This window comes from Alnus glutinosa, chromosome 11 (assembly GCF_958979055.1).
Source record: "Alnus glutinosa chromosome 11, dhAlnGlut1.1, whole genome shotgun sequence".
In the NCBI taxonomy this organism is placed as follows: Eukaryota; Viridiplantae; Streptophyta; class Magnoliopsida; order Fagales; family Betulaceae; genus Alnus; species Alnus glutinosa.
In genome coordinates, this window is record NC_084896.1 from 16,109,741 (window position 1) to 16,133,238 (window position 23,498).

A 23,498-nucleotide genomic window follows, 5' to 3' on the forward strand; every position below is an offset into this window, starting at 1 on the left:
TTCAAACAAAAAAGATTATGTAAAAGCCTGATACAACACACTCTTATCTGGTCTCTAACACAGTGACAAACCTAATTACCATGTAGTCCATACCTCATTAGCAATGAGTTTCTCAAGAGCTTCAAGTCCATTCTCTTTGATATATCTCTCTGCCTCAGCTAGAAAGTGATCTCTCTTGTGTAAAAGCACCATCCACTTTTTGAATTCATCAACGATAACTTGGGGGTTGATAAAGAGGTATGGACGAACAAGGTGATTATAGACATAAAAGGAGCCATCAAAGTAAGATATAACCAGCAAGCAGATGATCATTAACTTAATATGAGGCCAGAACTGTATCCTGGCAATTAAAAATGATAAATGCAAAATATAAACAAGACATTTCATACACATGTATTTGCAAAAACACATAAAGAAAAGGCAAAGGAATAATCTAGTCAAGTCATCTACTAAAATAAAATATGGTGAATGAAAGCCCTGATCAGATTTAGTAGAGAAGGCCAAACACATTGGGGAAGAATTCTGAAATTCAAGAAGCCCAACCTTTTTGAGCTTTAACTGGTACCCATGAACATGAAAATGATATTGAATTTCACAAATTTTCACTTCACTCTAATACTTGCGGACAAGACCAGGTATCATGCAGATGTAGAGTATCAAACCCCATAATTTTCAAGAAATTTGACATGGGGACATAGCTATATATGTGTCTCAAGTTGCTAATGAGCATCTATTATTCTATGTTTGAGTCTTGTTTGGGCATATCCCAAAAATCATATCCAGAAAAAACAAATGAAAAACTAATAAGCGTATATGAATTTCTTGAAAACAATAATGCATAACACCCTCATTATATGCACAATTTTGACTTGACATAAATATTGTTGCATTACTTCACTAGTATCTAAAGGAGCATTGGACACAAGTGGACTGAAGTGTCGCTGTTAGGTCCACACCCAAATCATGCACGTCCAGCTCATACACCCAAGTCCAGTTCATGCAAGCACTGAATCTTCTAATCATGCAAGCCCACGGCTTTGAATGGAAAGAAGACCAAAATGATCAAGCACCTTTGCTTGATCATTTCCAACAATATTTCCCTCCTATTTAGCAGCATATCCTTATATAAATCATTGATTGAAAAAGCTTAGTCACCAAATCTCTTATTTCCATAATTACAATCGGGAATTGATGAAAGCCCTACTATTTATGTAATGACCATGAAGTGGGATCATCATGAATGAAAAATCTCTTGAAAGTTTCTCTTATTTGCAATTTCAATCTCTTTTCCTTAGTTCTCTAAATTGAAAATATTTTAAAGTTCTCTAGTTTGCAATATCTATCCATTCTCTTAGTTTATTGGTTGGTTTTTATCATTTGGTATTAGAGCAACCTAGTCCACTGCGTATAGTCCAAATCCTCAAGCAACAACAAAAAATGGAGAAAGAATTTATGTACTTTATGAACAGTTCTAAGACTTAATAGCAAGAGTTAATGTCCCTCCATCTGAAGTAAAATCACTTGTCGGAAACTATTCAATGCATGCGCTCGAAGGCAACGAAGCCCACCCTAATGCACTACCACCACTGCAATCAGTTGAGTATCCACAGCCAACTAAGCAACTGAGCAACCCCACAAGCACTACCCAAGCGAACCAAGCTCAATCCCAAATGTAAGCTCAAATTTCCCTGTATCGACGACAGAGAGCCATCGAGGTGGGTCTACGAAGCTAAGCAAATCTTCGAGTACCACCAGATGTTGCCACGGTACCAAATGCGGATAGCTTTCTTCCACTTAGAAGGAGCGGCCCTTAAATGGTATTAATGGATAACTTCCACTACCAACCCCTCGGGCTGGACCAAATTTTCAAGGGTCACAATGCTCGGTTTGGTCCAACAGAGTACTAGGATTACGCGGAGTCACTGACCAAGCTTCGTTAGATGGGTAATTTGCGTGACTACAAGAGGGAGTTTGAAAGGCTGGTTGATGAGGTCTCAAGGCTAAGTGAATATTTTCTGGCTAGCTTTTTCATTGGAGAATTAAAAGATGACACCGGGCTCGACGTAAAGATGTTTTTCCCTACAATCGGGTTAGCCCAATTGTTGGAAGAAAAGTAGAGCAGCAAGATGACATCATACAACTTGCCACCTATCAAGCCGTTGACTGAACCAACACCATGTTTTGAATCGTTTGCACCTCTACCTCTCATTAAACATCTTACACCAATTGAACCATTGAAGCAGTGGAATGTAAGCCGAAGCAATTGTGCTATAACTGTGACTAATAGTTGGGTGGTCGACCATAAGTGTAAGCAAAAAATCACTCTTCCTTGCCGATGCCAACGGTTCCGTCGCTGAAACCAAGGAAGGAAGCAACACCTATTGAAGAAATTCATAAGGCTATGGAAATATAAAGAGAGTAGAGGAATAAGAGAAAATAGAGATAAAGATTTTACAGGTAGTATGGTGTTAGACACTTACGTCCACCACTAGGGCAGAGCCCTATAGGGCTACATTGTGATTTTATTGATTAATATGATTGTGTACAGAAGGCTTACAAATTATTTGAATTTATTCAAATCCAATCTAATCCTAATCAAATCCCTTCATTTAGGGTAATCCAATCCTCATAAAATCCTAATCAAATCCCTTAATTTGGAGTAATCCAATCCTCATAAAATCCCTAAATTTAGGGTAATCTAATCCTAATTTATGATAAGGATTTCTATCCTTATCATATAATCTAATCTTTATTAATCCCTACAGACACCCTTTCCAAATTTCTAACCTCTAGGACAAGGTTGATCTAAAGGGGTTGAAATGTTAGGCTCATGCCCAAAGCATGCATGTCCAGCTCATACCCCCCCTAATCAAATTCATGCAAGCATTGAATCTTCTAATCATGGAACCCCACAGCTTTGCATGGAAAGAAGACCAACAAGTTAATTGACCATTGCTTGATTCTCTCCAACAACATTTCCCTCCTTCAATAAATCATATTTTATTTAGCAACATATCCTTAAATAAATCATTGACTGAATGCTTAGTAACCAAATCTCTTTGTCCACAATGATAATCGAGCATTGATGAGAGCCCCACTATTAATGTAATGACCATGCACTGGGATCATTATTAATGAAAAATCTCTTAAAAGTTTCTCCCATTTGCAATTTCAATATCTTTTCCTTAGTTAACCAATAAGTTCTTATCTGTCGTGTAAGTATCCTACAAATAATTGACTTTACTTCTATATACATAAACTTAAACAAAACTATTTACGTGCGTGAAACATATATATATATATATATATATATATATATATATATATATATATATATATATGTTTTGTGTGTGTGTGTGTGTGTGTGTGTGTGTGTGTGTGTGTGTGTATTGTGTTACTTAGCACCTGAAAAACGTGTAATACTTCTTTAGATTTGATCAAAGAATATTCATTAAAAAATGTGTGTTCATGCTGTCAACTCTGGCTGCAAATCCTTGTGAATCAATTGTTGGTAAGCGGATTTGGCAAAATTTCAAGCTCCAAATTCACCTCAGATACTACAGTGATTTTTTAGTGGTTAGAATAATTAGTGATATCCCCTGTTTAATGTCACAAACTCCTAAATTTTAGACTGTTACTACTGGTCAGATTATGAGCACTTAAAAAGTGGCTGCCTTTCTTAAGCACCAAGACAATAGAATATCTTAGCATTTTGATTTCCTTCCAATCATGCTTTCCAAGGATTAAATAAAATGATGAGCAACCAAACTCGAAAAATCTCCAGAGACAAAACGAAGAGCAAAATTGAATAAATTTACACCCACGCTCCACCAAAAAAAAAAAAGGAATGAAGGGCAATAGAGTTACCATTCAAGGAGGTTCACGAAAGAATGCTCAAAGAGTGAAACCAAAGAGAAGGAAATCCAATATGTAACCAACTTCTTAGTCTCCCAATTTGAATTACTCTCAATTGCTCGGATCGAAGCACATCTGTTAAGCAAATATCATCTTCATTAATTCACCAAACCATTTAACAAATTACAACTTCAAACTTATTCAACACACCCAGCTATAAAGTAATATAACATCAATCAAAGTTGAAACAAGAAGGAAAATGCATTCTTCTCGGATAACCAGAAAACAAGGAGCTTTACTTTATCAACATGGAGAGAGAGAGAGAGAGAGAGAGAGAGAGAGAGAGAGAGAGAGAGAGAGAGAGAGAGACTTACAGAGGATACCCCAAAGCAAAGAGAGGCCTGCAAGTAAAGCACAAACAAAAGGCAGAGCATACTTAGACAGCCCAACTTCTTCATGATCGCAGATTTTCTAAACTAAAACTTTACTATCTTGACTATCATAAATCATCGAAATGCATACCATGCAAGAACGTGAAGGAATTGAATTTCAGCGCAAATTTGAGAAAACCCAGTAGACTCATGTTGAAGTTGAACGAATCTGTTTGGCTTTCTCAACTTGAATCTCCAACAGAAGTGAAGATGAAAGACAGAGAGGACAATGAGAGGAAGGTGAAGCGGTTGCTATTCACGTACTATTATCCATTTCAATCTGCGCCAGGTATTATAAGTGGGACCCAAGTTCCAGGATGTGGGCCACTTGAGATGCACGGTCCGGATGAACTGAACCATTTGGGCACTAAATTTTACTTACGACGCGTGGGGTTTGGATCATTTTTAATTTTTTAATTATGTAATCACACTATCGTGTTTTTGCACTTGGAGTAGTGGAGTACTCACCAACGACCAGATCAGTCCACCGTGTCAGCCCATTGCAGAAAGGGGCCTACCATACCTGGTCGCCTTCGGGCAGTTGGGCCTTGGGCTCCAGTAAACATCTTCTAGCATTTGACGGTCTAATGGTAAGATTAAGATCACATCAATTTCTTTGAAATTGTCCGTCCACAATTTTAATAATCTAAACCGTCCATTTAAAATAAGAAAAAATTGTACAATTAGTTCTTATAGTTGGCATAAATTATAAATTGCTATCTGGTTTCAAAATTAATTAAAAAAATCCATTTAGTTGGCTTAATTTACAAATTGTTCACTGAAGTTGTTGATACAGTTTTCGATATAGTGACGTGTCGCCTTATAATTCACTTTCTACAAGATCTGCAAAATAATAAACAACTCGTCGGGAGTGCCGACCGACCCCACTTCGATGCTTAACTAAGTTTTTTATGGACAATTTCGAGAGTATTTCAAACAAGCTAAATTCAAAGATTAGAGAATAATTATATACATGGGCAATAGCCTATTTATAGGCATACAGTTCTGAGATTATTTAAATGTTGTGATGTAATTGTATTAGGAGGCTGATCCCTAGATCACATGGGATTAGACTTATTTTTCTCGGAGTCCAGTTCGGGTAACACACTACTTATCAGCTGGTTCCATACTAAGATAAGGCCTCTTATTCCACGTTTTGTGGGATAAGAGTCTATGCCAGAGAACTCGGGATAGAGTCCTTCTAATTGGACGGGATTTATAAGATTACACCTAATCCCTTAAATCTTGGATATAGTCTTCAAATGATCTTCAAACACCTTCATGGTATTCCCGACATGTTGTACTTGTTATATTAAAGCCTTTCCATAGTTGGAAAAATAGGCTCTAAATATTTTGGAAGACTCCGAATAATTACGGCATCCTTGTTATAACAGTACACTGATATGGTGGTATTTTTGTCAATATAATGTAGCCAATAAAATTAATAAATAAAAGTAAACATATTCCTAGTAACAATAGTAAACTTAATCCTAAAAAGTAAAAATAAATAAAGCAAATCTAGTCCTAGTAAGTAAATAAAATAAAATCCTGACTTAACAATCAAGTCTTTCCTTTTGTACTTCCATTGTCTGCGAACAGGTAAATTTCTAATCAAATGGATCTGCTTCAATATTATTTTTGGCATCTTTTCTATTTTCGTTTTCACTAAAAATATTAATAAATTTTTTCCCACATCAGACACCCCCACTTGAAAAAAACTCGTCCTCAAGCTTTTTTTGCGATATGTCACACACAGCTCTTCTAATGAAAGATACTTGAAAAAATCTACGTAGATAACACTAAGACACGACTTTTCCTCTTCGCCTCATTCCATAAAAATTTCTCCAAATATTTTTTTCTCAATGCCATTCAATTTTATTGTCTTCTTCAAAGGAATAACCATTGTTATTTATTTCCGTGGTGATCGTGTTGAGCTGTGCTTGTAATGGATATTCTTTCACTAGTACAATAGTTGAAACCAATGGTTGTAGCTGCACATATTGTTTCTCTGATGGCACTATCCTTTTTCACCATAACTAACATTCTCTTCATATATGGGCAGATGTGAAGCCAATATTTGGGATTTGGAGGGTACAAATTTAAAATAATAATAATAATAAAAAAAATAGAGGTAAAATTTTGATTTTTTTTTTTAAAGGATATATATTTATTTTTCTTTTTGGGAAAAATCTTGAGCCTTGGGAGCCTAGGCATGGCCCCACACCCTATGTATTTTGATGTAAAACTTTATGTACACCAATATGACTTAAAAACCATTATCCAAAGACTAGAGTGGTAACTTTGTGAACAAACGATTTTGTGAAGTAGTAAATGCCAGCTAAATGCGAGATGTGGCATCTGTTTCTGTTGGCATATAATTAATGTAAGATAAATGAGATGTGTACTTCAGCCTTCTATTGATGGGACCTAATAGAGTAAGTTGAAGTAAAACGTATATTGGTTGACGTGCTTTACTTGTTTGGGAAAAGACATTCTAATGAAATGTCTAGAAAATGAAGGAATAACTAGGGGTGAGCATGGGGCGGGGGGCAGGGATTGGCTTTTTTTGCCCCCGCCCCGCAGGCGTGCGGGTTCCCCAAAGGGAACCCGCGCCCCGCGAAAAATGCCCAGCAACCGTGCGGGGCGGGTGGGCTCGGGGTGGGGATGAACGGGGCGGGGATCCGCGGGTATGCGGGGATCCCCGCGGGGATGAAGCACAACATTTTCTTCAGAAGATTCACAACAAAATCCCCAGCTAAATCGAGATCCGACCGGCAAAATGAGCACACCGGCCGGATCTCTTTGTCGAGGTGAGAGAAAGAGAGATTTCGGCCGGATCTGTCGCAGGTGGTCGGGGTGAGAGAAAGAGAGATCCGGCCGGAAACCCACGCACACCGGCCGGATCTCTCTCTGTCGCATGTGGTTGGGTATGGGTCGGGGTGAGAGAAAGAGAGATCCAGCCAGATCTCTCTCTATCGCCGGAGGTCGGGGTTGGGTCAAGGTCGAGACTGAGAGATCCAGCAGTTCGCGACTTTGTGGGTGGTGGCCGGTGAGCGTGGGCAGCTGGATGTGGGCGTCATGGGGTGCGGCGTGGGCAGCTGGGCGTGGCCGCGTGGGCGTCGTGGCGTGGGCAGCTCTGTAGCTGGGCGTCGTTCACTAAAGACCGAAGGTGAAGAGTTGAAGACACTGAAGTGAAGAGAACTGAGAAGTGAGAAGTGAGAAGAAAGAAAGAAAAGGGGAAAAGAAAGACCGAAGGTGAAGAGTTACACTTCGTCTTTCTTTTCCCCTTTTCTTTCTTTTTTTTTTTTTTTTTTTTTTTTTCAAGACATGCGGGGCGGGGACCCGAGAAAATTCAAGGGTCCCCCCCGCAACCCGCCCCGCACCGCGCCGGGGGGCCAAAAATAGCCCCAAAACCCGCCCCATGGGTGCGGGTTTTGGGCTCTGCGGGGAGGGTTGGAGCGGTTTCTGCGGGGCGGGGCGGGTTTCTGCGGGTTTTGCTCAGCCCTAGGAATAACACACTACAAAAAAGAAAAGAAGAAAAAAGGAAAAAAATTGACGTGGGTTGAGCTACGGGCAAAAAGGGAGATGTTTGCCACGTGGTTAATGTATGTCGCTAAATTAGATTTAGTTACGCGTCAATTCTTGACTCGTCACTAATTAATGCATCAATTTTTGACATTTCACTAAATTTAAATTTTATGTTTTTTTAAAAAAAAATAAAAGATGAAAGTTTAATACCGAAAGTTTTAAACCCTCTCTTTACAAACAAATGACAATCAAACCCCATAAATCCATTCTCAATGACAATAACCCAAAATCTCATATGAAAACCGAAAAAATCTGAACTTTTGGACAAAAACAGCTTAAACAAGAAATGCAAAAAACACCAGGAAATTCAATACAAAAATCAAAGAAAAGGAAAAGAAAAAAAGAAAAAAAGAGGACCCAAAAATCAACACTGTTTCAAGATTTCTTTGCAACCAGAAAAGAAAAAGAAGCAAAATGTAAAGAGCAAAGGAAATTACCTCATGTTGAGCTTAATGCGATGTCTAAAACTACCTGCAAATAGAGAAAGAATTACAGAATTAAAAGGGGAAAGGAAAGAGGAAAAGAAAAAAATAAACGGAAGACAAGAAAGAAGAAAGAAAAAGCAGGGGAGAAGAGAAAGAAGAGGGAAGAAGAAGAGAAGAAGAAAAGGGGCGTCGGGAGGAGGAAGAAAAAAAAACAAGGGGGGAAAGAGGATGGGGGAGGGGGGGGTAGGGGCAAGGAAAAAGGAAGGCAGCTAGCTTGTGCCTTTCTGATGAGGTTTAGCCATTTAGAGTCGCGGTAAATTTGGCACGACACTAAATTTAGTTACGCGTCAAACTTGGCAATTTTGAAATGTCACTACTTATTCAAATTATATTTTTTAAAAAAATTAAAAGTGCGCGTAAAATTTAGTGACGTGTCAATCTGACAGGTCAATAATTAGTTAGGTGTGAAATTTGACACGTCACTAATTATTTAAATTTCAATATACAAAAATACATGTAAAATTTAATGACGTGCCAAAATCTAAATGACACTAAAACGTTAGTGACCTGCCAAAAATTGCATTACTGTGGAGACGTCTCTAAATGCTACTTTTTTTGTAGTACATCAGACGTGGAGTTGGTGGATATATATATATATATATATATATATATATATATATATATATATATATTTTCCAATCAAAAATAGTAAATGTTGTCAGTAACCTGGGTATCACATATCGGTAAGACTAAGACATGAATGCTTTCTAACAAGGTTTATGATGGAGAAGACAACTCATTGAAAACTCTAAAAAGTCGTGTTTAGTTGAAACAATGAAAAACATCCTAAATGACATAAAGGTTAAGGCACCGTTTGGCAACTCCTTCCCCTCATACTTCTGGCGATTTTGTTTTTGTTTTTTTTTTTTTTTAATTTTTTTTTATTATTATGAAAGGTAGTAAAAAGTTATTGATGTGATATAAAGTATAAAAAAATTTATATGAAAAAGTGAAAAAATTGTATTGTAGTGGGGTTTTTTTTATTTAAATAATAATAAAAAATTGTTTATGTGATATAAAAAAAAAATTAAGAATATTTTGAAGTTAATGTTTTTTTTTTGGGAGAAGTGAAAATAAAAAAATAAAAAAAAAATTTGTATGAAAAATCTGATTTTTGACATCTACTCAGATAATCATTTTCTACAAAAGAGGAAAAGAAAACATCTATTGTTTGTTTGAGATTGCCTAATTCATTCTTCAGTGTGTTACAATAACACTTTAATGTGATAGAATTAACCCATCTTAAGGTCTCAAATTTACATACCAATTTTAGATCAGATTTTCATCTCTTAGTGTGACTGACAGATTGTTTATTTTTTAACTAGTCTCAATGTTCTTTATGTTCGGAGAGTTACGTTGCATGATATAGCATTCAGCTATGTTAGAATATAAGTTGTTTTCTTTTATATGATTTTTTTCCTTTATGATGTTGATGCAGGATAAAGCCTCGTATCCAGTGGAACATGCAAGTTCTTCACTGGCAACGTGCAAGTTCTCCAATTATGTGATTTAAACAAGATCAAGAAGCCAAAAGATATAGTTGGGACAAACATTTTTTTTGATTGGTTTAGTTGGATGTTGGTGGGAGAGGATTTTTTTTATAGTGCTAATAGTTTTGACATTTTAAAGTAATGCTGATAGCTTGATATTTATTATAGAATGTTGCCTTATTTCAAGCTTATGGGCTTTTGGTATATTTTTTTGTTCACTTTTAGTCTCACTTCCTGTACATGAAGATAAAGAAGACTTGGTGCATTCCTATTTATACTCTGTAAGGATTGGGGAACACGTTCTTGGAATCTAATGTTTATCCATGCTTTTCATGATTGGTTGATTCTCATTAATTTTCTGTATTTGAATTACCGAGGGATGAAGGGCTGATCATATTGGAAGTTGAATTGCCTTACGTTCCTAATTAATTGGGGCTGGTGACATGGATGTTTATATCCCTCCCAGCCCTTTCTAGGGCCATATTGCCATTTACTCTCTGAAGACTATATCTTTTGTTATATCTTCTCCCGACATCATCTTTTTGGTCTCCTTTTTGCCCAATTTACTCCAACTTCCGTCGATTTTAAGATTTTCTAAATTTTAGATTGTAAGATCTGTAGTTGAACTTCTTTTATGCATCCTGTATGCAGTAGGCATATCCTCTATCTAATAAAATTGTTACTCAACATTAAGTCGTGGCCAATTTAACTTGACAGTAACATTTCCACCAACTTCCATCTGCTAAGCATTCACTTTGGCCAAAAAATTCCCACTTTTGTATACTGATTTTCTTGTTAGACTTTGTTACCTTAGATTTTAAATCTTTCTCGAGGCTTTTTCTTTTTCTCCTCAATTCTCTGCAATTAGGAGCAAAAGAGACTCAATGGTTTTAGCTCAGAAATTCACCAAATGGAAGAATAAAAGAATGACAAAAATATACCTTTTGAAACCTTAGTCATGTTTTTTCCAGAATAAAATGATTTAATAAGCCTCTCAAGGCCTTTTATAGTGTCTTGGGCTGTACGTGCTTATTCTTCATACCAGTATCTCACACTGTCTTTACCAAAAGTGATAAAATTTCATTGCTTTCTATATTAGCCCTTGAAAATTATCACTTGATCAGTGATAAGACATCGTTGACAAACCCCAAGGTCTAACCAACCTTTTATTTACGGGAGAAGGCAGAAAATCATACAAGAGTTAATTCTAGATCTAACACCAAACAAAATGCCTAAGACAACATCGGTAATACAAAAAATCCAAGCATTCTTTTCCCTTCCTCATGGATGAGCGGATTGTGGATCAACTTCGAGTTGCGCAAAAGAATGCGGTTGTATTGGATTCCCATGTTTGAATGCTACTTGAACGGTTCGTAAATGTTAGACAACCGATCACAATCATATTTGATTCCTTCAATGTGAGATCTGTCCACCGACACATGCAGACGAATATTAGTAAGAAATTCTCTTTATAAGGGGCCCTTCTTTGATTATTAAGGTGGAAAGAGTGTTTAAAAGTTTATATATATATATATATATATATATATATATATATATATATATATATATATATATATATATATATATGGTTAATATTGTACTTAAGACATGTACTTAAAATCATAACATACTATCATGATCTGCACTAATGTCTACAAAGACCCACTCTATTGATATTGACGAGCTCGATGATTGCAATTTTTATCAGTATTCGACTTAAAACTATATATACTTATGCATAATTAGTACCAAAACATTTTAATCCAGCGTATATGTTGTTCTCTCCGTAACTCGACCACAAAGTGATCAACAACCATTTGATCTGATACTCAACGAATTGCGTCTAAATCCATATTCTATGTGGAAGTCGACTTTGATACCAAATAATACAAAATTTAAATAGAATTCACTCTTAATTAAAAACTGGCTTGCAATGAAAGAGTACCAATAACTTATATACAGATAATTAAGTAGCTTTCACTTAAACTATATAGAACACTTAAGATTATAAACTTACGTATGTTTGATTGCAAGGAAAACATTGGAAAATTTAGAAAAAAAAATATATAGTACTAGTGATCATGTGAATTCAACGACACGCATGTTTGAGGGCATACTTAGGTAACACATTTTTTTAAGGGGAAATTATAGTTTAGCCCCCCAAATTACCACCCGTTTTGCGCTTAGCCCCACAAACTGCCAACACTCCGACTCCGGCCTACCAAACTACCAAAACCTTTGATAAAGGCCCCATTTGGCGAAATATCTCCATATTACCCTTGCCACGTGTCATTTTTCAATTAAATAAAAACTCAAAAAAACTAAATTTATATTTATATTTTTATTTAAAAAAAGAAAAGAAAATATGGGGTGGCTACCACCCCCTTGGGGAGTGCGATGGCCTGCGAGCCACCCCGGCCTCTGGGGGTGGCCACCCGCCACCCCTAGAGCCCTAGGGGTGGCTTTCGGGCCACCCCAAATGGACTTCGGGGTGGACCGTAAGCCACCCCCAGAGGTGGCCGGCGCCACCTCTAGGGTGGCTCGCAGGCCACCCCGGCCTTTGGGGGTGGCCGCGCGCCACCCCTAGAGCCCTATGGCTGGCTTTCGGGCCACCCCAAATGGATTTCGGGGTGGCCCGTAAGCCACCCCTAGGGCTCGGGGGTGGCTCGCAGGCCACCCCGGCCCCTTGGGGTGGCCGCGTGCCACCCCTAGAGCCCTAGGGGTGGCTTTCAGGCCACCCCAAATGGACTTCGGGGTGGCCCGTAAGCCACCCCTAGGGCTCGGGGGTGGCTTGCAAGCCACCCCTAGGGCTCGGGGGTGGCTTGCAAGCCACCCCCAGAGGTGGCCGGCACCACCTCTGGGGTGGCTCGCAGGCCACCCCGGCCCCTTGGGGTGGCTCGCAGGCCACCCCACTCCCCAAGGGGGTGGCTCGGCAGCCACCCCATATTTTCTTTTTTCTTTTTTTTTTTTAAAAATAAAAATAAAAATAAAAATTTAGTTTTTTTAGTTTTTAATTTTTTTTTAATTGAAAAATGACACGTGGCAGGGGTAATATGGAGATATTTCGCCAAATGGGGCCTTTATCAAAGGTTTTGGTAGTTTGGTAGGCCGGAGTCGGAGTGTTGGCAGTTTGTGGGGCTAAGCGCAAAACAGGTGGTAATTTAGGGGGCTAAACTATAATTTTCCCTTTTTTTTTTTATTATATTTGAAATATATGTTTGGATTGTTTTGCTAAATTTAAATTCTACTCAAGTTTTATTTAAAATTTTTAATTTTGTCTCAAATTTTTTAAACCATCCAAATATAATTTCAAAAAATATATATATTTTTTTTTATATTCACTATTTTAAATATAATAAAATATAATATAAAAAACTCGCGCAACCAAACGGGTGTCTTAAGATACTTTATTTTGTCAAACAAAATGTCGTTGTGGCCAAAGATAAAGCACGCGCTAGCTTTATGGCTGCGTTTAAACGTTTCCACATAATACAGACTTTTTTTTTTCTTTTTTTTTTTTTATAGATACTTGAAAACGGAATTACAAGCTAAAGCCTTGACATACCAAAGCTTAAACAGAAACAAACCCAGAACAAAGACATAATAATAAAGTATCCAAGACAATAAAAAAACTAATGGAAAGGAGGATCCTTCCCACTAACTATTCGGATTGATGGAATAGGGGGTGGATAAGTGGGAATGCTGCCAGCTGTGACCCTGGCTGCGGCCCAATGTGCTACATAATGAGCACAGAAGTTTGCACTTCTATTGACCTTCCTTGCTGACCAGGATGAATCAGCTGGGATAGAGTCAATGGTATTGTGAATGACAGAAGAGATTCGCCAATCTTGTGAAATATCTGGATGTTGAAGAGCTAGAATAACAATCTGAGAATCTCGTTCCAGAATAAAACTTTGGATATTTAGAGAATTAGCCAAAGAAACAGCAAGATTTGCTGCTAAAGCTTCACCTTCATTTGGTTGACATGGAGAATTAGTCTTGGTGTGTATCTTGATGATATGTCCCAGATGATTTCGACATACTGCAGCTTGTGTAGAAAAAGTATCTCTAATGGCTGTATCAAAATTGATCTTGAACCATTGAGGTGGTGGAGGGATCCACTTTTCTTCAATTTGTTGGGAAATTGATTTCCAAGCCACCATATGTTCTTGTGAAACTTTCAAAATTTTCCTAGACAATTGTAGTGCATCAAAGGAAAGATTCTCATGATAAGCCTTGTTGCGAGAAGACCAAAGAGTATCACATGTTACTGATGCAAAAATTTGGAAACGATGATGGTCTTCTTTCGGAATGTTGAGATTCAATCCAGGTGAGATAAGTACTTTAATCCAATCCAACATATTGGTAAAATGGAAAGTCGTTGAGTCAATTGGCCAGTAGGAGTGTTGCCATATTACTCTTGCAAAAATGCAATTAAAAAATAGATGGTGGATTGAATCTTCTCCAGATTTGCACAAAGGACAGACAGTAATATCTGTAGATGAAAACACCGAATTTAATCTCTCCTTAGTTGGAAGTATATTCCAAGCTATTTTCCAGATAAAAAATCTCAATCTATCATTGAGATTTAACTTCCATATACTCTTCCAAAAATTAGAAGAAGTTCCAGGCAAAGGGGAATTAACTTGCAGGTTGCTCTTGATTACTTGATAAGCAGATTTTGTTGTGAATTGACCTGAGGTTGAAGAAATCCACAAGTACATAGTCTGAAATGAAGAAGAAATATGGACTTTAACAATCTCTTGTACTGAAGGACTATCAAAAGTCTGATTAAGAGCTCGTTGATTGATTAGTTCCCGGAATAATAAAATCTGATAGAGATACAACCGGCAAATTCCGTTGATGAGGAAATTTTGGTAGAGGCAGGAAATAGGGTAAAGTAGGTACCCATGGTGTTGTCCAGACTTCAAAATCAGAGTTAACAGCAACTTGCAGACAAGCACCTGATTGTATAAGAGATTTGCACTTCTGTAACCCCTTCCAGAAATAAGATGCCGAGTAAAAAAGAGGGGAAGTAAGAAAATTCCCATATCTAATATACTTCTTTTGAAGGAACTGCACCCAAATGTTATCAGAATTATTTAGAATCTTCCAACCTAGTTTAGATATAAGAGCTAAATTAGTTGATTTCATATCTCGAATACCCAAACCTCCTTGGCTACGCGGCAAACAAATAGAACTCCAGGATTTAAGAGAAAGGTTTCTTGATTTATCTTTAGGAAATCCCCACCAGAAATTTTTAAAACTTCTATCCAACATTTTACAAATGGAAACAGGGAGCATAAAAGTACTCATTGCATAAGATGGAATTGCAGCCGCAGTAGCTTTTATAAGCACAGTTCTACCAGCCTGAGAAAGAGTCTTCGCTCGCCAGCGCTCAATCTTATTCAACACCTTATCCAAAATAGGCTGAAAAGCTACTCTTTTTGATTTCCCAAATATGAATGGAAGTCCTAAATAATAGGAAGTTGAAGAAGTTGTTTTATATGGGATAATACCTTTGATACTACGGATTGTTGAGCTCAAGGTGTTTTTGCTGAAAAGTAGAGAAGACTTCCCAGTATTCACCTTTTGTCCTGACCAGGAACAGAATAAATCAAGACTGCATTTAATAGAGATTGCCTCAGTCGAAGTTGCCTTGGCAAAAATAATTAAATCATCTGCGAAAAGAAGATGATTAATTGGAGGACAATTTTTTGCAATCTTAATTCCTTTGAGAATTCCCAGACTTTCCTGTTGTTGAAGAATTCTTGATAAAGCCTCAGTGCCAAGAATGAACAGAAAAGGAGATAGTGGATCCCCCTGCCTCAGACCTCGAGAAGGTGTAAATAGCCCAAAAGGTGATCCATTAATCAGAATGGAAAAAGATGTAGAGGAGATGCAAATACGAATCCAGTTTATCCATATAGAATTGAAACCCGGCTTAATGAGGATAGACAATAAGAAACCCCATTCCATTCTATCAAAAGCTTTCTCCATATCAATTTTAACTGCCATAAGTCCTCCTCTTCCCTTTTTAGATTTGATAGTATGAAGCAATTCAAGTGCTAAAATAGAACTATCATGAATAGTTCTCGATGGAACAAATGCAGACTGATTTGGAGAAATAAAATGATGAAGAAGAATTTTGAATCTGTTTGCCAAGAGCTTGGAAATGATTTTATATATAATATTGCAAAGGCTAATTGGTCGAAAATGATTAACCGAGAAGGGACCCAACCTTTTTGGAATAAGCGCAATGAAAGTGTGATTCTGCTCTTTCAATAAGTGATTCTTCTTGAAAAAATCCCAAACACAATTTAAGACCACCTCTTTGACAATACTCCAGTATCTTTGATAAAATAAAGCAGTGAATCCATCCGGACCAGGGGCTTTAGTTGCACCAATACTAATGAGGACTTCATAAATTTCCTTTTCCGAAGGAATAGAACATAGCACTAAATTTTCTTCATCCGAAATAACCTTATCAAAAAGATTAAGCATTTCCTCAGGAGGATCAGACAAAGATGAAGAGAATAACTGTTGAAAAAAATCAGTAAAGCAGTTGCCAATATTCCTTCGATCAGAAACCCAAGCACCAGACGGCAACTTAAGAAAATCAATTGCATTACGTCTTCTTTTGATCAAAGTAGACATATGAAAATATCTTGTGTTCAAATCTTTGCAAGTAAGCCATGTGTCTCTAGATTTACTTTTCCATAATAATTCTTCTTGAATATAAAGAGAATCCAGCTCCTGTTTAAGAAATATTTCTTCACGATGCAAGTGAGAAGAGAAATTGGATTGTTGAATATCATCAATTTGTTGGGAAATAGAATTGATATTTCTTTGAATATTCCCAAAGAACCAATAATTCCAGATCTTCAAGGCCTGTTTTGTAGATTTCAGTTTCTTTGCTAAGATAAAAGCAGAAGAACCACTGAAAAATGAGTCCCAAGCTGCTAAAATAACTGATCTACATTCAGGGTGCTTTGTCCAAAATTCCTCAAACCTAAAAGGCTTAGGCAGGGAATATGGAGTAGAAACAGTATTTAGAAGTAGAGTATTGTGATCAGAAGTAATAGCAGGCAAATGACAGATTGAGTGGGACGGAAATAACTCAAACCATTGACTAGAAACAACACCCCTATCTAATCTCTATTTAATAAGATGTCTACCTTCTCTATGGTTAGACCAGGTAAAGGGGTTTCCAGAAAAACTTAGATCAATCATTCCACAAGTATTCATAAAGGTTCTAAAAAAATCTCGAGAGGAAGTGGCGTAAGGCAATCCACCAAACTTATCAGATTGATCCAAAATCATATTAAAATCTCTAATGCAAATCCATGGACCAGAAAATCTATCTCCAATTTTCATAATATTATCCCAAAAATATTGTCTATTAAGATATGTTGGGGAACCATAAACACAAGTAAGCAACCAAGGATTATTAACAGGATCCGAGTAACACCAAACAGTTATAGTATTCACATTGGTAATAAAACACTCAAGTTCCACACCAAGGCGCCATGCTAACAAAAGTCCTCCTTTAGTACCAACAGGAGAAACATGGGCCATACAAAAAAAACCAAGGTCGTTCATAATTTTACAAGCAACAGCAGGAGCAGTTTTAGTTTCTGACAAATATATAACATCAGGAGAATACTTCTTAACTTTAACTCTTAGACTACGGATTGCAGAGGCACGAGTCAACCCTCTACAATTCCAAGCTAAGAGTTTCATGGATGGGGAGGAAGACCATCCTGGTCCTCCCCCTTTTCTTCAGCTTGCATTATAATCTGATCATCCCGTTCAGCATCATCATCCTTATCATAAGCAGTAGGATTAGAACTTCGGGTTCCACGGAGTGCTCTGAAAAACCTGCGAGTGGGTAATGGAATAGTATTTAAATCAACTCTAGAAGAAAAGGCTTCCTGAGGGGAATGGCCAGTACTAACTGCAGGAAAATTGGCTACATATTGAGGCACAATTACAGAAGGTAGAATAAATACATAATACAGACTTAAAAAGGGATATACTTGAGCGGAGTGATGACTACAAGGACAAACCTATATATATATATATATATATATATATTACACATATGCACTTATGGCTTTGATTTTTTGTTTTTTCAATTAATTAAGGAAAGGGTTACAAAGGAGGATCGACGGAGGTAGCAGGGGTCGGTAGGGGCCATGACCCCCCCTCAATTACAAAAAAAATAAAAAAAATAAAAAAAATAAATGCTCTACTAGTTCGTACCAATAAATTTTTTTGGTTCCTGCTCATAAAAGTTTATGGCTCCGTTCCTACTTTAACTCTCACTCCTATCCGAAAAGAAGAGAGAGTGAACGATCCCATAAACGAAATAGGGATGAGCTCCCCGGCTCAACTACAATCTCAAAACGAAATACAACAGTGCCAAAATATAAACAAAAGTTAAGAAAAATTAGTCAAATAAGCGACTTGATATTCTTAAAAGGCTTCACGAAATGGTTATGTATACAAAAATAAAATGGGTACAAATTAAGAGGAATCTATTTGAATACCCTTATAACTACGAGTAAAATTTCAGCTGCTTAATTCATAGCTCACAGGCTCATCAAAATGAAGAAAAAGAAGAGAAGAAAAGAGGAGAGAGGGGAGCGAGGGTGGAAAAGAAAGAGAAACGTGGGATATATTATAAAAAGTTTTCTACAAAAAGTTCTTTTGGTTGTTTTATTAGCCAGGTACATTTCCACATTTGGATTGCATGTGGATTTTTTTTAAAAAAATAGTAATAATTGATGGGATATAAAGTAAAAATACGTTTTTTTTTCTTTTTTTTTTTTTATAAAGAAATGAAAAAAAAAAGTTGTTAAAAAGTAATTGATGTGATCTAAAAAAGTGAAAAAAAAATTGATATGATATAAAAAGTATAATGTTTTTAGAATTGATTTTTTCAAGAAAAAAAAAATAAAGTGGTTTGCCAAACATAGCCCACACATTGCTGATGAATAAAAGATCTTCCTATGGTATACTAGTTAATTCTCGACGATGAATCAATTTGATAGCTCAGATATTGTTATTCATGATATTGCTCCAATTCGATATCGTCGAGATGCAATTCATCCCATTGAATATTGAATTTACAAGCGAAAGATTTCTCAGCTCTATGGGATGAAATCCCGTGTTATTGCAAATTAATTAAAAATGAAACGATGAGATTATGGAAGTAAATATTCTCGCATTTACTGCTATTGCACTGTTCATTCTAGTTCATTTATTGCGAATTAATTAAAAATGAAACGATGAGATTATGGAAGTAAATATTCTCGCATTTATTGCTATTGCTATTGCTACCAGTATCAGGATCCATCTAAGGGTCTGAATAGTCCTGATATTCTTCCTCTTCATAACCTGATTTAGCACATTGTTAGTTCGTGATTGGCCTTATTCTGTGTTTGGACAAAATCACTTGTTTGTAAAGATGCTTTTTAATAGGGATTTCACTATTCAGAAGTGTTTCAGAAGATTCTGCAATGATTTCAAGTCAGAAGATTTTTGTTCCCTGTCAGCCGTCCGGACGACGTGTCATCCCGTCCGAATGCCCATCTGTCTACTGTTCCATCCATCTGTACGACGTGTCATACCGTCTGGACGCCCGACAGACCAAGCATCATCCCTCTGGACGTCTCAGCAGCCCGTCCGGACGCCTCTCAGTGATCGATCAGCTTCAAATTCTTTCCAAGTTCAATTTAAGGGAAGATTGCTTCAACCGTCCGAACGACGTGGATTCCCATCCGGACGCGCTCATACATAAGGCAAGAATCGCTATTCAAATATCACCGTCCAGACGTCAATCAGCCTTGGTCCGAACGCGCGTTCAACAGTTAAGGAAATTGCGGATTCGACTTCAACCGTTCGGACGACTGCCTATCATGGTCCAGACTCGGGCATAGTAGATATGGAAATTGCGTGTTGAAGATTAGCCGTCCGGACGTTCATCCTCCATGGTCCGGACGCGTGAAGCCTTATATGGAAATTACTTGCAGTGGACGTGCGACCGTCCGGACGACTGTGCCTTACCATCCGGACGCGACTCTTAAATAGGAAAGATTTCTCAGCGAAATTTTTGGAAAAATCTGTCTCACAATTGTCCATCCGGACGACCCATGTCCACCGTCCGGACGGCGTCCGCATATATTAGTGCAATCGCCCATTTGAACCTCAGCCTATAAATAGAGGCCCCTGGGCATTGAGAACTGCAAGAATTTGGTATTGAATTCCACTAGTGCTCAGAGAAGTTATTTTGAGAGATTGTCAAGCTGATTAGTTTCCTTTGAAGCCATTGCAAGTGTGCTGTTACTGTGCTACAACTGAAGTCTATCTTAGGGGTTGGCCCTAAGGTAAAAGATTCCATTGAAGACCCCTTCAGGTAGGAGACCTAGTTGGGAAGCGTTCGTGTTGGGTTACACATTAGAGAGCAAGGTACGACCACTGCATCAAGAGTATGTGAGTGTTACTGCTTTGTATCTAGCTTTGTCTTCTGAATAGTGGATATCCTGGGTTTGGCTGCCTCGGAGTGGTTTTTCTCATCTTGAGTTTCCACTTTGTTAACAAAAATTCTTCTGTTGTTTATTTTCCGCATTGTTTATTTTTGTTAACACTTTGTGCACAAACTTGTTATTTATTGTAGAAGTCAATTTCATTTTTCAATTGGTATCAGAGCTTGGTACACTCTGAGAAGATTAATTTCTTGAGTGTCATTTATTTTTTACTTCTATTTTTTTTTTATAATGTCTCAAACTCTTAATACTGTTCCTACCTTTGATGGTACGAATTACGGCTATTGGAAGGCACGTATGCGGTTCTTTCTGAAATCTATTGACTGTTGGAGTATTGTTGAAACTGGTTGGATTAAACCAGAGGATACAAAACTAAAACTAGTCCCACAGAAAGCCGTTCGTCTTTCAACTGAAAAAGCCCTCCATGCTCTGTGCCAAGCACTTTCTCCATTTGAATTTGCAAAAATTTCAAACTACAAATCAGCCTAAGAAGCATGGCAAATTTTGGAAACAACACATGAAGGCACAAAACTTGTAAAATCTGACAAACTTCAAATGTTGATTTTGAAATTTGAAGAAATTAAGATGTTGGAAGATGAGACGTTTGGAGAGTTTTACTCCAAGATGAGTGACCTGAGAAACTCCATGGTGAGTCTAGGGAAGCCTATCTCAGGTGTAAAACTCATCTGAAAAATTCTCAGATCTTTGCCCGAGCGTTTTAGGATCAAGGTAACGACAATTGAGGAAAGCAAGGATCTTAAGGAGATGAAGATTGAAGAGTTGGTGGGATCTCTTCAAACATATGAGCTGTCTCTGCCCCCGGTCAAGAAGTTGAAGACCATTACCCTAAAGGCTTCCAAGAAGAAGGTAGAAGCCTCATCTGAAGATGACTTTGAGGATGAAGAGAAAGCTGTGGCTATGTTAGCCAAAAATTTTAGAAGACTGATGAAAGATGATCGGTTCAAAAAGAAGTTTTCTGAAAAAGTAAAGAAACCTCCCAGAGAAGCTGAACCTGAGGAACAAGAGAAGAAGGATCCCAAAGGACCCTGATGTTTTGAATGCTCAGGCTTTGGGCATATCCAGGCCGATTGCGGGAATCTTAAGAAGGGCAAAAGGAAGGCTTACAATGTGACTCTCAGTGATGAGTCAGAAGAAAAAGCTCCAGAGTCAGAGAAATTTCTAGCCTTTGTGGCTCCGCTCATCGAAGAAGAGGACTCTTATTACTCAGAGCATAGTGATAATGGGGAACAGGTCAAGGAGGCCTACAAGACACTCTACATAGAGTATGAGAAGCTGAGGGAAGGTCGTAAGCAGCACCTCTATGATCTGAACAGTTTACAGACTGAGAAGAGTTCATTGCTGCTCAGGATACAAGAACTTGAGGAAAAGCTACTAGAGACGCAGCTCCAGCTTAAGAGAGTCACTGATGAGAAGCTGACTCGTATGCTGTCAATTCAGAAGAGCCCAACTGACAAGACCGGTCTCGGATATGTAGCTTCCTCTTATGATGCTCCCTCTACTTTAAAGACTGTATTTGTGAAACCTGCAGTCCCAGAGCCTGCTCCCACTACTGAAGATAAAGAGAAGGACAAGCTCAATGATGATGTTCCAGGCACACAGAAGCCTTATTCCATCAGAAGAGCCCCCATATGCCATCACTGTGGCCTAAGTGGGCATGTTCGTCCTCAGTGCTCCCTCCTGAAAGCTCAGAAAGCCAAGGCCAAGAAAGAAGTACCTCAGCAGGCTAATAATGGCACTAGATTTGCAGCCCAGCATCAGACTCCATGGCATCAGGCACCTTACCAAGCACCATGGGGACAAGCACCGAGGCATCAATATCAAGCACCTTGGTCTCATGCTCTTAGGGTTCAGGCATCTCAGCATCAGCGGCCTCAGCAGCGATTTGTACCAGCCAATCACAGTGGCAACTTCAAGAACAAATCCAGGCAATTTAGAAGGCCTCAGAAGGTGGAAGAAGGTCAATACCACAGTGAACCACCTATCTGGATGCAGAGCATGATGGAGTGGATGATGCAGTCCTACCAGCAATCACCCACAGGAAGGCAGGCTTGGGTTAAAAAGGACAGTCACCCCATGAGGGGAAACAGACTCACTTAGCAGGATCAGGTGCTTATGCCTAGGATTTGGTTCCTAATCCTATGGCATCAGGTTTGATTGCATATCTTACTTGTTACATCTTGTATGCAATCTAGGAACCATTGTTTTTGCTTTGCCCTTTATTTCTCTTGAGAGAATTTTGCAGGTATTTGTTGGGGAAGACAAAAAAAGCAGGTTGAGCGACTGTTTTTCTGTATTGGCATCGTTGAGCATTCATAGGTTTGATCTTGCCTTGCATATGATGTCCTTTCCATATTGCATTTTCTTATTAAATAAAAAAAAATGGGGAGAATTTGCAGGATCTTTATTTTCTCTTGGCATGTTAGATATCGTATGTGTTTTCTCCTGATATCTCAATTCGGTGCGCATTAATCTACTCTGCTTAGATATAATTGAAAGTTTATGACTATATCTGCCAAGTGTTTTCCTGTTTATGCAAAAGTAGGATAGCTTCTTTCCTCATGCGATGAAAATGTACACTATCCAAGACTCCCCTAAAGGTACATCTTTCCTTCTCTGACTCTCTGTTTCTAGAGATCTTGGATAAGAGAAGAAGTCTTTGAAAAGATGGTCAAATTGACCACATGCTAGTTGAACCTAGAACCTAAAAACTCTGGCATTCCCTCTAGATTGCAGCTTCATAAGAATCAAGCAGTACAATCTGTGAATTTTGTGCTTTAAATTCTATAATTATTGCTCATGTTCTGAAATTGCTATATGCCTTGCCCTTTACGAGCAAGTAAAAATTTACTTTGTCCTTAATGGTACAAGTAAAGTAATTAGGTGTTGCATCTCAAGGGGAGTGTATCAGATGAGGGTGGCTAGGCCCTAGTAAGTTATAAGGTTTGACTTTTGACTAATTTCACTGATTTTCTCTCTTGTCTAGGAAATCTGGTTGCTCTCTGTCATGTCAACGAAAGTCATACCTTGTGGGTTTTTGTCTTCACACACACACGCATTGCATGAGTTGAGTTGACTGTT

At 37.9% G+C, this 23,498-nt stretch overlaps 1 protein-coding gene and 1 long non-coding RNA gene across 2 annotated transcripts; both read right to left on the reverse strand.

The window, feature by feature from the left end:
* Positions 1 to 241: 241 nt before the first annotated feature.
* On the reverse strand, positions 242 to 4,257 carry LOC133881429 (uncharacterized). Its single transcript, XR_009902510.1, has 3 exons — positions 4,230 to 4,257; positions 3,868 to 3,990; positions 242 to 340 (listed from the first exon to the last, which is right to left on the reverse strand). It is a non-coding gene; the product is annotated as an uncharacterized LOC133881429 (long non-coding RNA).
* A 9,224-nt stretch (positions 4,258 to 13,481) lies between these two features.
* On the reverse strand, positions 13,482 to 22,055 carry LOC133881146 (uncharacterized). Its single transcript, XM_062320101.1, has 5 exons — positions 21,943 to 22,055; positions 17,609 to 17,730; positions 17,045 to 17,486; positions 14,758 to 16,861; positions 13,482 to 14,576 (listed from the first exon to the last, which is right to left on the reverse strand). Exons 1-5 carry the CDS (start codon positions 22,053 to 22,055, stop codon positions 13,482 to 13,484), a joined length of 3,876 nt encoding a protein of 1,291 aa, XP_062176085.1.
* Positions 22,056 to 23,498: the final 1,443 nt, after the last annotated feature.

Bases quoted from the DNA above. Each gene is read 5' to 3' on its own strand.
- LOC133881146 (XM_062320101.1), bottom strand. From the start codon at position 22,055: ATGGCATATGGGGGCTCTTCTGATGGAATAAGGCTTCTGTGTGCCTGG. The intron at 17,731-21,942 runs GTTTCACAAATA...ACCCACTCGCAG, and splicing joins AGCAGGCTCTGGGACTGCAG to GTTTTTCAGAGCACTCCGTG. The intron at 16,862-17,044 runs GTCTAACCATAG...TAAGCCTTTTAG, and splicing joins TCTGGAAACCCCTTTACCTG to GTTTGAGGAATTTTGGACAA.